General features: G+C 31.6%; 1 protein-coding gene across 1 annotated transcript in view; it reads right to left on the minus strand.

Moving 5' to 3' along the window:
* The window catches only part of TBCD (tubulin folding cofactor D), a 1,563,032-nt gene that overhangs the window by 1,346,617 nt on the left and 196,263 nt on the right, over nt 1–20,152 (minus strand). The window contains exon 11 of the mRNA XM_053710319.1: nt 2,907–3,037. Within this exon, the coding sequence (XP_053566294.1) occupies nt 2,907–3,037 (131 nt within the window). The remainder of the gene's footprint in view (nt 1–2,906; nt 3,038–20,152) is intronic.

Raw genomic sequence — 20,152 nt, forward strand, 5'->3', positions numbered from 1 at the left:
CATTGTTTGAATTTTTAATAAGGAGGCATGTTTAAAAAAAGCAGGGCTTTCTTGAAGCAGAGAAATTAAACAAAAGAATTAAAATGTAAATTGTATAGGAAGCTTCTTTTTTAAAATAAGGAAGGTGATTTAGAATCGCGCATACACAGACTATATGGGAGCACTATGCTTCTTTTCATGGTTCTTTAAGATGGTTGCTTGGACTATTCTCATTTATCACAGGTGGCCATAATTGAGAGAGAAAATTTAAAGGGCCATTATAATTGGAAAAATTAAATGCGCTAATCCGTTAGAGAATTTCATTTTACTGTGTACTGTGTGTTTAACCCCTGCAAAGATCCAATAACCAATCAGCAGCGCTAATTACACGACTAAGATGTCCAACTAGCACTGCTGCTTGGATCAGCTGCGTTTTCTGCTCAGGACAAGCAGTGCACCGTGCATCCTAAGCAGTATTTATACTATGTGTTTAACCGCATTGCATGGATGAAACACACAGTACTGCGAGGTTGATAGTTTTAAAATGATATGATCTAACGTATTAGAGCATGTCATTGTTTTACTATAATGTCGCTATAAATACAAAGCTGATCTTCACTTAACACAGGGAGTAATATTCTTGTGCTGGATATATTTGCGCAAAATACAATTTCTTTTCAGTTGAACCCATACTATTACAACTGGCTGTGAGGGAAATCACAACATTGTGAAGTACTGGTCAGCAGAGATCTTTTCTACCTTTTTGGTACCTCAGATTTACGTAGCATTTACCAACAAAGACTGGGCCCTCTCATAGGATTGCCAGGCAGAAACCCAAAGTCTCAAAATCCACCTTTTAAGGTGTGAACTACAATTTACCAGTCAAGAAAAAGAAACCACTAGTCATAGAAGAAAACCTTAATAGTCAACTCAATGTAAAAGATTGTCTACAACAACGTGCTAGACTGAGACTAATAGACAGGAAGTGGTGAGTGGTTCTTAGGGAACTGAGCAAAGATTAAAAAAAACTCAAACACATTTAATTTACGTTTATCTTGGCTCAGCCTAGTAGTTCTCATCAACAAAAATGTACAGAGCAATAGAGTTCTAGAGCAATAAGGATAAAACAAAATCTACATAAAAGTCGAGGGGGTGAAAACGCACGTCGGCATCAGCTAACTGGAACATGGGACGCATGGTACCTCCCACAATCTTGCCTGAATGTTGAGCGGTCTCTGAGATTGGTAATGGAACCTGGGAAAGCTCTATATTCGAAAGCTCATTTGATTGCACAAGGAGAGCCAAGGGGGCTCACGGCAGCTCCTATAGCCTTATCTGGAACTTTCAAGGTGCAGTATCATACAATATCTTTGCTGACAGCAAGACAGCTTAAAAATCTGGCTTATACCACACAGCTGTGATAATGGTCTACGAGACGCAGCTCCACACATTGTTCTTTAAGCAACACAGGAGAACTGTTTAAGATTTCATCCATATTCTAATCGGCACTTCTGTTGCAAAGAATTTTTATTAGATGTTGCAAATATATATACATGACTAGTGTTCTTTGACGTTATAACTGCTACTTCACTGAACATGAATTTATACTGGGCTGCATTTTTTCCTTATATAGTGTGACTTATCCCCACAACTTATCTGCCCAGACAATTCCCTATTTACACTTATATAGGGGTCTGTGAGCAGCAGGGTGTAGTTGTGTGGATTATTCTGTCACCATATGTACTAATCTTATGCCTTTATTTTGTGACACTATATAGAGCATGTTATAAAGCTCAACGTTAAGAGTGTAGTTTTGGAAACCTAGGTCCCCTTGTTCACCTGCCCAGGTTATATCCTCCGCCTATTCGTGTGGAGGTCCTGAGAGCAGTTGGGTGTGGTTTCCCTGATTATACAACTACACTTAACTTCTATTGTGGTAATATTTCTTATGGTACCTTGCTTACCTGACCGGTCAAGTTTTGTTATCAATGATAATATTTAGTCATCTTGTATGATGGTTTAGGCTATCTTGGCCTGCGCCTACTACTGTTATGTCTATTCCACAGAGGATGAAATATGTCTTAGTAGCGAATTTTCTGTATCAATAAACCGATACTTTGTTTAATATAGAGTTGTGTAACTTTTTACAAAAAAAAGCTGAATTCCCTGTCTTTTTGAAGCAAAGTATTTTCTCCGCTTCTTTCTACCCTATATATGTGCTTGATATATTATTCCTAAGGGTCTGCACCACTAGCCTTTACTTGGCTATAGTTAGGGGCATTTATAATAGTACTATTTATACTCATATACTCCTCCTGTGTCCGGTACAGCTCATATATAGCATTTGCTTCCCACTTTGTTTTATGCTTGAGATAATTATATACTATATATATATATATATATATATATATATATATATATATATGTGTGTGTGTGTGTGTGTGTGTATTTATGAATAAATACAACATATTCTTCTATGTGAAGAATATTGGAATGTGAAATATTCCTATTTTCATGTTGGGTTAGTGCACATGAGCTTATATGATCGGGTTTGAGCGCGAGTAGGGTTTTTCCCCACTGTTTTTGCTCCATTGACTTCTATGGGGGAATACATGAACATGCATGCAATAATCTATGTTCGTCTTTTTACTTTCAACTCATAATACAAGCTCAACCCAACGAGTGCAAAAAGCTTACTTCTAGCGCCGTTAATGCTTGAGCGGGAGAGTTAAATAATGCTCCACTTGCATTACATTGTCTCCACCATTTGGTTTCTTTATAGGGCAATATATCTCATCAAGCTAATTCAAAGAAACGTTGAATATGTCATTAGGGCTAAAAGGTGAATACATGGGAGAAGATAAACAAATGACGGATATTACCAACTGCACATTGTTGATGAAGTTTAATGTATCCCATTCACATACCTACAACATTCTCTATATCCTCAGGAATATCATACTCCTCTTCCTCTTCTTCTGCAGAAAGCTTAATGTCTGGTCTATCAGATGACTGCTGCATCAAATTGGCTGCCAAAGACCTTGACCCACGCTGATACCTGTTTAAATATAAATATATATATAATATAAATATTAACCTCCTGCACTAGCAAACTAAGCAGCTGCCAACAACACATACAGACAAAATAATTACCCCCTTTTTTACCAGCGACAGAAAGGCAGAAAAAACGACTAAAGAATTTGGCAGCTATGCTGAGCAAGGTAAAGAAGTAGAAGGAAAATTCACCCCTGGTTCCAGAAGCAGTGATTAGAGGTGGGAAGGGAAAACAATTATGAACCTAGTCTAAATATTTAAGGCTTAAAGGGACAGTTTACTCAAAAATGTTCCCCCCTTTAATTTGTTCCCAATGATTCACTTTACCTGCTGGAGTGTATTAAATTGTTTACAGGTATTTCCATTACCCTTATATTGGCATTTGAAATAGTTTATTTAGCCTGTGGTATTCCCACCCATCCTGAAAGTTTTTGGCCTCGAGGCCAAGCTGTGTTAACACAGCCAGTAAAAGAAATTACACTCCCAGTGGGGTATAGAAGAGATAAGGTAATATAATGTTAATTTTTCATTGTTCTCTCCAAGTATTGGTGATTGGTTTATGGACAGATAAAGAAGCAGGTATATGTACACAATGTGATAAAGTAATGAGATCTGATTATACCTACAGATATAAGATACAAACACATGTATATGTACACAATGTGATACAGTAATGAGATCTGATTATACCTACAGATATAAGATACAGACATGTATATGTACACAGTGTGATAAAGTAATGAGATCTGATTATACCTACAGATATAAGATACAGACACATGTATATGTACACAATGTGATAAAGTGATGTGATCTGATTATACCTACATATATAAGATACAGACACATGTATATGTACACAGTGTGATACAGTAATGAGATCTGATTATACCTACAGAAATAAGATACAGACACATGTATATGTACACAATGCGATACAGTAATGAGATCTGATTATATCTACAGATATAAGATACAGACACATGTATATGTACACAATGTGATACAGTAACGAGATCTGATTATACCTACAGATATAAGATACAGACACATGTATATGTACACAGTGTGATACAGTAATGAGATCTGATTATACCAACAGATATAAGATACAGACACATGTATATGTACACAATGTGATAAAGTAATGATATCTGATTATACCTACAGATATAAGATAAAGAAGCATGTATATGTACACAATGTGATAAACTAATGAGATCTGATTATACCTACACATATGATAGACACATGTATATGTACACAATGTGATAAAGTAATGAGATCTGATTATACCTACAGATATAAGATACAGACACATGTATATGTACACAATGTGATACAGTAATGAGATCTGATTATACCTACAGATATAAGATACAGACATGTATATGTACACAGTGTGATAAAGTAATGAGATCTGATTATACCTACAGATATAAGATACAGACACATGTATATGTACACAATGTGATAAAGTGATGTGATCTGATTATACCTACAGATATAAGATACAGACACATGTATATGTACACAGTGTGATACAGTAATGAGATCTGATTATACCTACATATATAAGATACAGACACATGTATATGTACACAGTGTGATACAGTAATGAGATCTGATTATACCTACTGATATAAGATACAGACACATGTATATGTACACAATGCGATACAGTAATGAGATCTGATTATATCTACAGATATAAGATACAGACACATGTATATGTACACAATGTGATACAGTAATGAGATCTGATTATACCTACAGATATAAGATACAGACACATGTATATGTACATAATGTGATACAGTAATGAGATCTGATTATAACTACAGATATAAGATACAGACATGTATATGTACACAGTGTGATACAGTAATGAGATCTGATTATACCTACAGATATAAGATAGACACATGTATATGTACACAATGTGATACAGTAATGAGATCTGATTATACCTACAGATATAAGATAGACACATGTATATGTACACAATGCGATACAGTAATGAGATCTGATTATATCTACAGATATAAGATACAGACACATGTATATGTACACAATGTGATACAGTAATGAGATCTGATTATACCTACAGATATAAGATACAGACACATGTATATGTACACAGTGTGATACAGTAATGAGATCTGATTATACCAACAGATATAAGATACAGACACATGTATATGTATACATTGTGATACAGTAATGAGATCTGATTATACCTACAGATATAAGATACAGACACATGTATATGTACACAATGTGATACAGTAATGAGATCTGATTATACCTAAAGATATAAGATACAGACACATGTATATGTACACAATGTGATACAGTAATGAGATCTGATTATACCTACAGATATAATATACAGACACATGTATATGTACACAGTGTGATACAGTAATGAGATCTGATTATACCTACAGATATAAGATAGACACATGTATATGTACACAATGTGATAAAGTAATGAGATCTGATTATACCTACAGATATAAGATACAAACACATGTATATGTACACAATGTGATAAAGTAATGAGATCGGATTATACCTAAAGATATAAGATAAAGAAGCAGGTATATGTACACAATGTGATACAGTAATGAGATCTGATTATACCTACAGATATAAGATAAAAACACATGTATATGTACACAATGTGATACAGTAATGAGATCTGATTATACCTACAGATATAAGATAGACACATGTATATGTACACAATGTGATACAGTAATGAGATCTGATTATACCTAAAGATATAAGATAAAGACACATGTATATGTACACAGTGTGATAAAGTAATGAGATCTGATTATAACTACATATATAAGATAAAGACACATGTATATGTACACAGTGTGATACAGTAATGAGATCTGATTATAACTACAGATATAAGAGACAGACACATGTATATGTACACAATGTGATACAGTAATGAGATCTGATTATACCTACAGATATAAGATAAAGACACATGTATATGTACACAGTGTGATATAGTAATGAGATCTGATTATACCTACAGAAATAAGATACAGACACATGTTTATGTACAGTGTGATAAAGTAATGAGATCTGATTATACCTACAGATATAAGATACAGACACATGTATATGTACACAATGTGATAAAGTAATGAGATATGATTATACCTACAGATATAAGATACAGACACATGTATATGTACACAATGTGATACAGTAATGAGATCTGATTATACCTACAGCTATAAGATACAGACACATGTATATGTACACAGTGTGATACAGTAATGAGATCTGATTATACCTACAGATATAAGATACAGACACATGTATCTGTACACAATGTGATACAGTAATGAGATCTGATTATACCTACAGATATAAGATACAGACACATGTATATGTATACAATGTGATAAAGTAATGAGATCTGATTATAACTACAGATATAAGATACAGACACATGTATATGTACACAGTGTGATACAGTAATGAGATCTGATTATACCTACAGATATAAGATAGACACATGTATATGTACACAGTGTGATACAGTAATGAGATCTGATTATACCTACAGATATAAGATAAAGACACATGTATATGTACACAATGTGATACAGTAATGAGATCTGATTATACCTACAGATATAAGATAAAGACACATGTATATGTACACAGTGTGATACAGTAATGAGATCTGATTATACCTACAGATATAATATACAGACACATGTGTATGTACACAGTGTGATACAGTAATGAGATCTGATTATACCTACAGATATAAGATAGACACATGTATATGTAGACAGTGTGATACAGTAATGAGATCTGATTATACCTACAGATATAATATACAGACACATGTATATGTACACAGTGTGATACAGTAATGAGATCTGATTATACCTACAGATATAAGATAGACACATGTATATGTACACAGTGTGATACAGTAATGAGATCTGATTATACCTACAGATATAAGATAAAGACACATGTATATGTACACAATGTGATACAGTAATGAGATCTGATTATACCTACAGATATAATATATAGACACATGTATATGTACACAGTGTGATACAGTAATGAGATCTGATTATACCTACAGATATAATATACAGACACATGTATATGTACACAGTGTGATACAGTAATGAGATCTGATTATACCTACAGATATAAGATAAGGACACATGTATATGTACACAATGTGATACAGTAATGAGATCTGATTATACCTACAGATATAAGCTACAGACACATGTATATATACACAATGTGATACAGTAATGAGATCTGATTATACCTACAGATATAAGCTACAGACACATGTATATATACACAATGTGATAAAGTAATGAGATCTGATTATACCTACAAATATAAGCTACAGACACATGTATATATACACAATGTGATACAGTAATGAGATCTGATTATATTTACATATATAAGATACAGACACATGTATATGTACACAATGTGATACAGTAATGAGATCTGTTTATACCTAGAGATATAAGATAGACACATGTATATGTACACAATGTGATACAGTAATGAGATCTGAATATAACTACATATATAAGATACAGACACATGTATATGTACACAATGTGATATAGTAATGAGATCTGATTATACCTACAGATATAAGATACAGACACATGTATATGTACACAATGTGATACAGTAATGAGATCTGATTATACCTACAGATATAATATAAAGACACATGTATATGTACACAGTGTGATACAGTAATGAGATCTGATTATACCTACAGATATAAGATACAGACACATGTATATGTACACACTGTGATACAGTATTGAGATCTGATTATACCTACAGATATAAGATAAAGACACATGTATATGTACACAATGTGATACAGTAATGAGATCTGATTACACCTACAGATATAAGATACAGACACATGTATATGTACACAATGTGATACAGTAATGAGATCTGATTATACCTACAGATATAAGATACAGACACATGTATATGTACACAATGTGATACAGTAATGAGATCTGATTATACCTACAGATATAAGATACAGACACATGTATATGTACACAGTGTGATACAGTAATGAGATCTGATTATACCTACAGATATAAGATAAAGACACATGTATATGTACACAGTGTGATACAGTAATGAGATCTGATTATACCTACAGATATAAGATAAAGACACATGTATATGTACACAGTGTGATACAGTAATGAGATCTGATTATACCTACAGATATAAGATACAGACACATGTATATGTACACAGTGTGATACAGTAATGAGATCTGATTATACCTACATATATAAGAGACTGACACATGTATATGTACACAATGTGATACAGTAATGAGATCTGATTATACCTACAGATATAAGATAAAGACACATGTATATGTACACAGTGTGATACAGTAATGAGATCTGATTATACCTACAGATATAAGATAAAGAAGCATGTATATGTACACAATGTGATAAAGTAATGAGATCTGATTATACCTACAGATATAAAATAAAGAAGCAAGTATATGTACACAATGTGATACAGTAATGAGATCTGATTATACCTATAGATATAAGATAAATAAGCAGGTATATGTACACAAAGTGATACAGTAATGAGATCTGATTATACCTACAGATATAAGATACAGACACATGTATATGTACACAATGTGATACAGTAATGAGATCTGATTATACCTACTGATATAAGATACAGACACATGTATATGTACACAATGCGATACAGTAATGAGATCTGATTATATCTACAGATATAAGATACAGACACATGTATATGTACACAATGTGATACAGTAATGAGATCTGATTATACCTACAGATATAAGATACAGACACATGTATATGTACATAATGTGATACAGTAATGAGATCTGATTATAACTACAGATATAAGATACAGACATGTATATGTACACAGTGTGATACAGTAATGAGATCTGATTATACCTACAGATATAAGATAGACACATGTATATGTACACAATGTGATACAGTAATGAGATCTGATTATACCTACAGATATAAGATAGACACATGTATATGTACACAATGCGATACAGTAATGAGATCTGATTATATCTACAGATATAAGATACAGACACATGTATATGTACACAATGTGATACAGTAATGAGATCTGATTATACCTACAGATATAAGATACAGACACATGTATATGTACACAGTGTGATACAGTAATGAGATCTGATTATACCAACAGATATAAGATACAGACACATGTATATGTATACATTGTGATACAGTAATGAGATCTGATTATACCTACAGATATAAGATACAGACACATGTATATGTACACAATGTGATACAGTAATGAGATCTGATTATACCTAAAGATATAAGATACAGACACATGTATATGTACACAATGTGATACAGTAATGAGATCTGATTATACCTACAGATATAATATACAGACACATGTATATGTACACAGTGTGATACAGTAATGAGATCTGATTATACCTACAGATATAAGATAGACACATGTATATGTACACAATGTGATAAAGTAATGAGATCTGATTATACCTACAGATATAAGATACAAACACATGTATATGTACACAATGTGATAAAGTAATGAGATCGGATTATACCTAAAGATATAAGATAAAGAAGCAGGTATATGTACACAATGTGATACAGTAATGAGATCTGATTATACCTACAGATATAAGATAAAAACACATGTATATGTACACAATGTGATACAGTAATGAGATCTGATTATACCTACAGATATAAGATAGACACATGTATATGTACACAATGTGATACAGTAATGAGATCTGATTATACCTAAAGATATAAGATAAAGACACATGTATATGTACACAGTGTGATAAAGTAATGAGATCTGATTATAACTACATATATAAGATAAAGACACATGTATATGTACACAGTGTGATACAGTAATGAGATCTGATTATAACTACAGATATAAGAGACAGACACATGTATATGTACACAATGTGATACAGTAATGAGATCTGATTATACCTACAGATATAAGATAAAGACACATGTATATGTACACAGTGTGATATAGTAATGAGATCTGATTATACCTACAGAAATAAGATACAGACACATGTTTATGTACAGTGTGATAAAGTAATGAGATCTGATTATACCTACAGATATAAGATACAGACACATGTATATGTACACAATGTGATAAAGTAATGAGATATGATTATACCTACAGATATAAGATACAGACACATGTATATGTACACAATGTGATACAGTAATGAGATCTGATTATACCTACAGCTATAAGATACAGACACATGTATATGTACACAGTGTGATACAGTAATGAGATCTGATTATACCTACAGATATAAGATACAGACACATGTATATGTACACAATGTGATACAGTAATGAGATCTGATTATACCTACAGATATAAGATACAGACACATGTATATGTATACAATGTGATAAAGTAATGAGATCTGATTATAACTACAGATATAAGATACAGACACATGTATATGTACACAGTGTGATACAGTAATGAGATCTGATTATACCTACAGATATAAGATAGACACATGTATATGTACACAGTGTGATACAGTAATGAGATCTGATTATACCTACAGATATAAGATAAAGACACATGTATATGTACACAATGTGATACAGTAATGAGATCTGATTATACCTACAGATATAAGATAAAGACACATGTATATGTACACAGTGTGATACAGTAATGAGATCTGATTATACCTACAGATATAATATACAGACACATGTGTATGTACACAGTGTGATACAGTAATGAGATCTGATTATACCTACAGATATAAGATAGACACATGTATATGTAGACAGTGTGATACAGTAATGAGATCTGATTATACCTACAGATATAATATACAGACACATGTATATGTACACAGTGTGATACAGTAATGAGATCTGATTATACCTACAGATATAAGATAGACACATGTATATGTACACAGTGTGATACAGTAATGAGATCTGATTATACCTACAGATATAAGATAAAGACACATGTATATGTACACAATGTGATACAGTAATGAGATCTGATTATACCTACAGATATAATATATAGACACATGTATATGTACACAGTGTGATACAGTAATGAGATCTGATTATACCTACAGATATAATATACAGACACATGTATATGTACACAGTGTGATACAGTAATGAGATCTGATTATACCTACAGATATAAGATAAGGACACATGTATATGTACACAATGTGATACAGTAATGAGATCTGATTATACCTACAGATATAAGCTACAGACACATGTATATATACACAATGTGATACAGTAATGAGATCTGATTATACCTACAGATATAAGCTACAGACACATGTATATATACACAATGTGATAAAGTAATGAGATCTGATTATACCTACAAATATAAGCTACAGACACATGTATATATACACAATGTGATACAGTAATGAGATCTGATTATATTTACATATATAAGATACAGACACATGTATATGTACACAATGTGATACAGTAATGAGATCTGTTTATACCTAGAGATATAAGATAGACACATGTATATGTACACAATGTGATACAGTAATGAGATCTGAATATAACTACATATATAAGATACAGACACATGTATATGTACACAATGTGATATAGTAATGAGATCTGATTATACCTACAGATATAAGATACAGACACATGTATATGTACACAATGTGATACAGTAATGAGATCTGATTATACCTACAGATATAATATAAAGACACATGTATATGTACACAGTGTGATACAGTAATGAGATCTGATTATACCTACAGATATAAGATACAGACACATGTATATGTACACACTGTGATACAGTATTGAGATCTGATTATACCTACAGATATAAGATAAAGACACATGTATATGTACACAATGTGATACAGTAATGAGATCTGATTACACCTACAGATATAAGATACAGACACATGTATATGTACACAATGTGATACAGTAATGAGATCTGATTATACCTACAGATATAAGATACAGACACATGTATATGTACACAATGTGATACAGTAATGAGATCTGATTATACCTACAGATATAAGATACAGACACATGTATATGTACACAGTGTGATACAGTAATGAGATCTGATTATACCTACAGATATAAGATAAAGACACATGTATATGTACACAGTGTGATACAGTAATGAGATCTGATTATACCTACAGATATAAGATAAAGACACATGTATATGTACACAGTGTGATACAGTAATGAGATCTGATTATACCTACAGATATAAGATACAGACACATGTATATGTACACAGTGTGATACAGTAATGAGATCTGATTATACCTACATATATAAGAGACTGACACATGTATATGTACACAATGTGATACAGTAATGAGATCTGATTATACCTACAGATATAAGATAAAGACACATGTATATGTACACAGTGTGATACAGTAATGAGATCTGATTATACCTACAGATATAAGATAAAGAAGCATGTATATGTACACAATGTGATAAAGTAATGAGATCTGATTATACCTACAGATATAAAATAAAGAAGCAGGTATATGTACACAATGTGATACAGTAATGAGATCTGATTATACCTATAGATATAAGATAAATAAGCAGGTATATGTACACAAAGTGATACAGTAATGAGATCTGATTATACCTACAGATATAAGATACAGACACATGTATATGTACACAATGTGATACAGTAATGAGATCTGATTATACCTACAGATATAAGATAAAGAAGCAGGTATATGTACACAGTGTGATAAAGTAATGAGATCTGATTATACTACAGATATAAGATACAGACACATGTATATGTACACAATGTGATACAGTAATGAGATCTGATTATACCTACAGATATAAGATACAGACACATGTATATGTACACAGTGTGATACAGTAATGAGATCTGATTATACCTACAGATATAAGATACAGACACATGTATATGTACACAATGTGATACAGTAATGAGAGCTGATTATACCTACAGATATAAGATACAGACACATGTATATGTACACAGTGTGATAAAGTAATAAGATCTGATTATACCTACAGATATAAGATAAAGACACATGTATATGTACACAATGTGATACAGTAAGGAGATCTGATTATACCTACAGATATAAGATAAAGACACATGTATATGTACACAATGTGATACAGTAATGAGATCTGATTATACCTACAGATATAATATAAAGACACATGTATATGTACACAATGTGATAAAGTAATGAGATCTGATTATACCTACAGATATAAGATACAGACACATGTATATGTATACAATGTGATACAGTAATGAGATCTGATTATACCTACAGATATAAGATAAAGACACATGTATATGTACACAGTGTGATACAGTAATGAGATCTGATTATACCTACAGATATAAGATACAGACACATGTATATGTACACAGTGTGATACAGTAATGAGATCTGATTATACCTACAGATATAAGAGACAGACACATGTATATGTACACAATGTGATACAGTAATGAGATCTGATTATACCTACAGATATAAGATAAAGACACATGTATATGTACACAGTGTGATACAGTAATGAGATCTGATTATACCTACAGATATAAGATAAAGAAGCATGTATATGTACACAATGTGATAAAGTAATGAGATCTGATTATACCTACAGATATAAAATAAAGAAGCAGGTATATGTACACAATGTGATACAGTAATGAGATCTGATTATACCTATAGATATAAGATAAATAAGCAGGTATATGTACACAAAGTGATACAGTAATGAGATCTGATTATACCTACAGATATAAGATACAGACACATGTATATGTACACAATGTGATACAGTAATGAGATCTGATTATACCTACAGATATAAGATAAAGAAGCAGGTATATGTACACAGTGTGATAAAGTAATGAGATCTGATTATACTACAGATATAAGATACAGACACATGTATATGTACACAGTGTGATAAAGTAATGAGATCTGATTATACCTACAGATATAAGATACAGACACATGTATATGTACACAATGTGATACAGTAATGAGATCTGATTATACCTACAGATATAAGATACAGACACATGTATATGTACACAATGTGATACAGTAATGAGAGCTGATTATACCTACAGATATAAGATACAGACACATGTATATGTACACAGTGTGATAAAGTAATAAGATCTGATTATACCTACAGATATAAGATAAAGACACATGTATATGTACACAGTGTGATACAGTAATGAGACCTGATTATACCTACAGATATAAGATAAAGACACATGTATATGTACACAATGTGATACAGTAATGAGATCTGATTATACCTACATATATAAGATACAGACACATGTATATGTACACAATGTGATACAGTAATGAGATCTGATTATACCTACAGATATAAGATACAGACACATGTATATGTACACAATGTGATACAGTAATGAGATCTGATTATACCTACATATATAAGATACAGACACATGTATATGTACACAATGTGATACAGTAATGAGATCTGATTATACCTACAGATATAAGATACAGACACATGTATATGTACACAATGTGATACAGTAATGAGATCTGATTATACCTACAGATATAAGATACAGACACATGTATATGTACACAGTGTGATACAGTAATGAGATCTGATTATACCTACAGATATTAGATACAGACACATGTATATGTACACAGTGTGATACAGTAATGAGATCTGATTATACCTACAGATATAAGATACAGACATGTATATGTACACAATGTGATACAGTAAGGAGATCTGATTATACCTACAGATATAAGATAAAGACACATGTATATGTACACAATGTGATACAGTAATGAGATCTGATTATACCTACAGATATAATATAAAGACACATGTATATGTACACAATGTGATAAAGTAATGAGATCTGATTATACCTACAGATATAAGATACAGACACATGTATATGTATACAATGTGATACAGTAATGAGATCTGATTATACCTACAGATATAAGATACAGACACATGTATATGTACACAATGTGATACAGTAATGAGATCTGATTATACCTACAGATATAAGATACAGACACATGTATATGTACACAATGTGATAAAGTAATGAGATCGGATTATACCTAAAGATATAAGATAAAGAAGCAGGTATATGTACACAATGTGATACAGTAATGAGATCTGATTATACCTAAAGATATAAGATACAGACACATGTATATGTACACAGTGTGATACAGTAATGAGATCTGATTATACCTACAGATATAAGATAGACACATGTATATGTACACAATGTGATAAAGTAATGAGATCTGATTATACCTACAGATATAAGATACAAACACATGTATATGTACACAATGTGATAAAGTAATGAGATCGGATTATACCTAAAGATATAAGATAAAGAAGCAGGTATATGTACACAATGTGATACAGTAATGAGATCTGATTATACCTACAGATATAAGATAAAGACACATGTATATGTACACAGTGTGATAAAGTAATGAGATCTGATTATAACTACAGATATAAGAGACAGACACATGTATATGTACACAATGTGATACAGTAATGAGATCTGATTATACCTACAGATATAAGATAAAGACACATGTATATGTACACAGTGTGATATAGTAATGAGATCTGATTATACCTACAGAAATAAGATACAGACACATGTTTATGTACACAGTGTGATACAGTAATGAGATCTGATTATACCTACAGATATAAGATACAGACACATGTATATGTACACAATGTGATAAAGTAATGAGATATGATTATACCTACAGATATAAGATACAGACACATGTATATGTACACAATGTGATACAGTAATGAGATCTGATTATACCTACAGCTATAAGATACAGACATATGTATATGTACACAGTGTGATACAGTAATGAGATCTGATTATACCTACAGATATAAGAGAGACACATGTATATTTACACAGTGTGATACAGTAATGAGATCTGATTATACCTACAGATATAATATACAGACACATGTATATGTACACAGTGTGATACAGTAATGAGATCTGATTATACCTACAGATATAAGATAAGGACACATGTATATGTACACAATGTGATACAGTAATGAGATCTGATTATACCTACAGATATAAGCTACAGACACATGTATATATACACAATGTGATACAGTAATGAGATATGATTATACCTACAGATATAAGCTACAGACACATGTATATATACACAATGTGATAAAGTAATGAGATCTGATTATACCTACAAATATAAGCTACAGACACATGTATATATACACAATGTGATACAGTAATGAGATCTGATTATACCTTACATATATAAGATACAGACACATGTATATGTACACAATGTGATACAGTAATGAGATCTGTTTATACCTAGCAGATATAAGATAAAGACACATGTATATGTACACAATGTGATACAGTAATGAGATCTGATTATACCTACATATATAAGATACAGACACATGTATATGTACACAATGTGATATAGTAATGAGATCTGATTATACCTACAGATATAAGATACAGACACATGTATATGTACACAATGTGATACAGTAATGAGATCTGATTATACCTACAGATATAATATAAAGACACATGTATATGTACACAATGTGATACAGTAATGAGATCTGATTATACCTACAGATATAAGATAAAGACACATGTATATGTACACAATGTGATACAGTAATGAGATCTGATTATACCTACAGATATAATACAGACACATGTATATGTACACAATGTGATACAGTAATGAGATCTGATTATACCTACAGATATAAGATAAAGACACATGTATATGTACACAATGTGATAAAGTAATGAGATCTGATTATACCTACAGATATAAGATAAAGACACATGTATATGTACACAATGTGATACAGTAATGAGATCTGATTATACCTACAGATATAAGATACAGACACATGTATATGTACACAATGTGATACAGTAATGAGATCTGATTATACCTACAGATATAAGATAAAGACACATGTATATGTACACAGTGTGATACAGTAATGAGATCTGATTATACCTACAGATATAAGATAAAGACACATGTATATGTACACAGTGTGATACAGTAATGAGATCTGATTATACCTACAGATATAAGATACAGACACATGTATATGTACACAATGTGATACAGTAATGAGATCTGATTATACCTACAGATATAAGATACAGACACATGTATATGTACACAGTGTGATACAGTAATGAGATCTGATTATACCTACAGATATAAGATACAGACACATGTATATGTACACAATGTGATACAGTAATGAGATCTGATTATACCTACAGATATAAGATACAGACACATGTATATGTACACAGTGTGATACAGTAATGAGATCTGATTATACCTACAGATATAAGATACAGACACATGTATATGTACACAATGTGATACAGTAATGAGATCTGATTATACCTACAGATATAAGATACAGACACATGTATATGTACACAATGTGATACAGTAATGAGATCTGATTATACCTACAGATATAAGATACAGACACATGTATATGTACACAATGTGATACAGTAATGAGATCTGATTATACCTACAGATATAAGATACAGACACATGTATATGTACACAATGTGATACAGTAATGAGATCTGATTATACCTACAGATATAAGATACAGACACATGTATATGTACACAGTGTGATACAGTAATGAGATCTGATTATACCTACAGATATAAGATACAGACACATGTATATGTACACAATGTGATACAGTAATGAGATCTGATTATACCTACAGATATAAGATACAGACACATGTATATGTACACAATGTGATACAGTAATGAGATCTGATTATACCTACAGATATAAGATACAGACACATGTATATGTACACAGTGTGATACAGTAATGAGATCTGATTATACCTACAGATATAAGATAAAGACACATGTATATGTACACAATGTGATACAGTAATGAGATCTGATTATACCTACAGATATAAGATACAGACACATGTATATGTACACAAGTGTGATACAGTAATGAGATCTGATTATACCTACAGATATAAGATACAGACACATGTATATGTACACAATGTGATACAGTAATGAGATCTGATTATACCTACAGATATAAGATACAGACACATGTATATGTACACAATGTGATACAGTAATGAGATCTGATTATACCTACAGATATAAGATAAAGACACATGTATATGTACACAGTGTGATACAGTAATGAGATCTGATTATACCTACAGATATAAGATAAAGACACATGTATATGTACACAGTGTGATACAGTAATGAGATCTGATTATACCTACAGATATAAGATACAGACACATGTATATGTACACAATGTGATACAGTAATGAGATCTGATTATACCTACAGATATAAGATAAAGACACATGTATATGTACACAGTGTGATACAGTAATGAGATCTGATTATACCTACAGATATAAGATACAGACACATGTATATGTACACAGTGTGATACAGTAATGAGATCTGATTATACCTACAGATATAAGATACAGACACATGTATATGTACACAATGTGATACAGTAATGAGATCTGATTATACCTACAGATATAAGATACAGACACATGTATATGTACACAATGTGATACAGTAATGAGATCTGATTATACCTACAGATATAAGATACAGACACATGTATATGTACACAATGTGATACAGTAATGAGATCTGATTATACCTACAGATATAAGATACAGACACATGTATATGTACACAGTGTGATACAGTAATGAGATCTGATTATACCTACAGATATAAGATACAGACACATGTATATGTACACAGTGTGATACAGTAATGAGATCTGATTATACCTACAGATATAAGATAAGACACATGTATATGTACACAATGTGATACAGTAATGAGATCTGATTATACCTACAGATATAAGATACAGACACATGTATATGTACACAATGTGATACAGTAATGAGATCTGATTATACCTACAGATATAAGATACAGACACATGTATATGTACACAGTGTGATACAGTAATGAGATCTGATTATACCTACAGATATAAGATACAGACACATGTATATGTACACATTGTGATACAGTAATGAGATCTGATTATACCTACAGATATAAGATACAGACACATGTATATGTACACAATGTGATACAGTAATGAGATCTGATTATACCTACAGATATAAGATACAGACACATGTATATGTACACAATGTGATACAGTAATGAGATCTGATTATACCTACAGATATAAGATACAGACACATGTATATGTACACAGTGTGATACAGTAATGAGATCTGATTATACCTACAGATATAAGATACAGACACATGTATATGTACACAATGTGATACAGTAATGAGATCTGATTATACCTACAGATATAAGATACAGACACATGTATATGTACACAATGTGATACAGTAATGAGATCTGATTATACCTACAGATATAAGATACAGACACATGTATATGTACACAATGTGATACAGTAATGAGATCTGATTATACCTACAGATATAAGATAAAGACACATGTATATGTACACAATGTGATACAGTAATGAGATCTGATTATACCTACAGATATAAGATACAGACACATGTATATGTACACAATGTGATACAGTAATGAGATCTGATTATACCTACAGATATAAGATAAAGACACATGTATATGTACACAGTGTGATACAGTAATGAGATCTGATTATACCTACAGATATAAGATAAAGACACATGTATATGTACACAGTGTGATACAGTAATGAGATCTGATTATACCTACAGATATAAGATACAGACACATGTAT

The sequence above is a fragment of the Bombina bombina genome, chromosome 1 (assembly GCF_027579735.1).
Source record: "Bombina bombina isolate aBomBom1 chromosome 1, aBomBom1.pri, whole genome shotgun sequence".
NCBI lineage: Eukaryota > Metazoa > Chordata > Amphibia > Anura > Bombinatoridae > Bombina > Bombina bombina.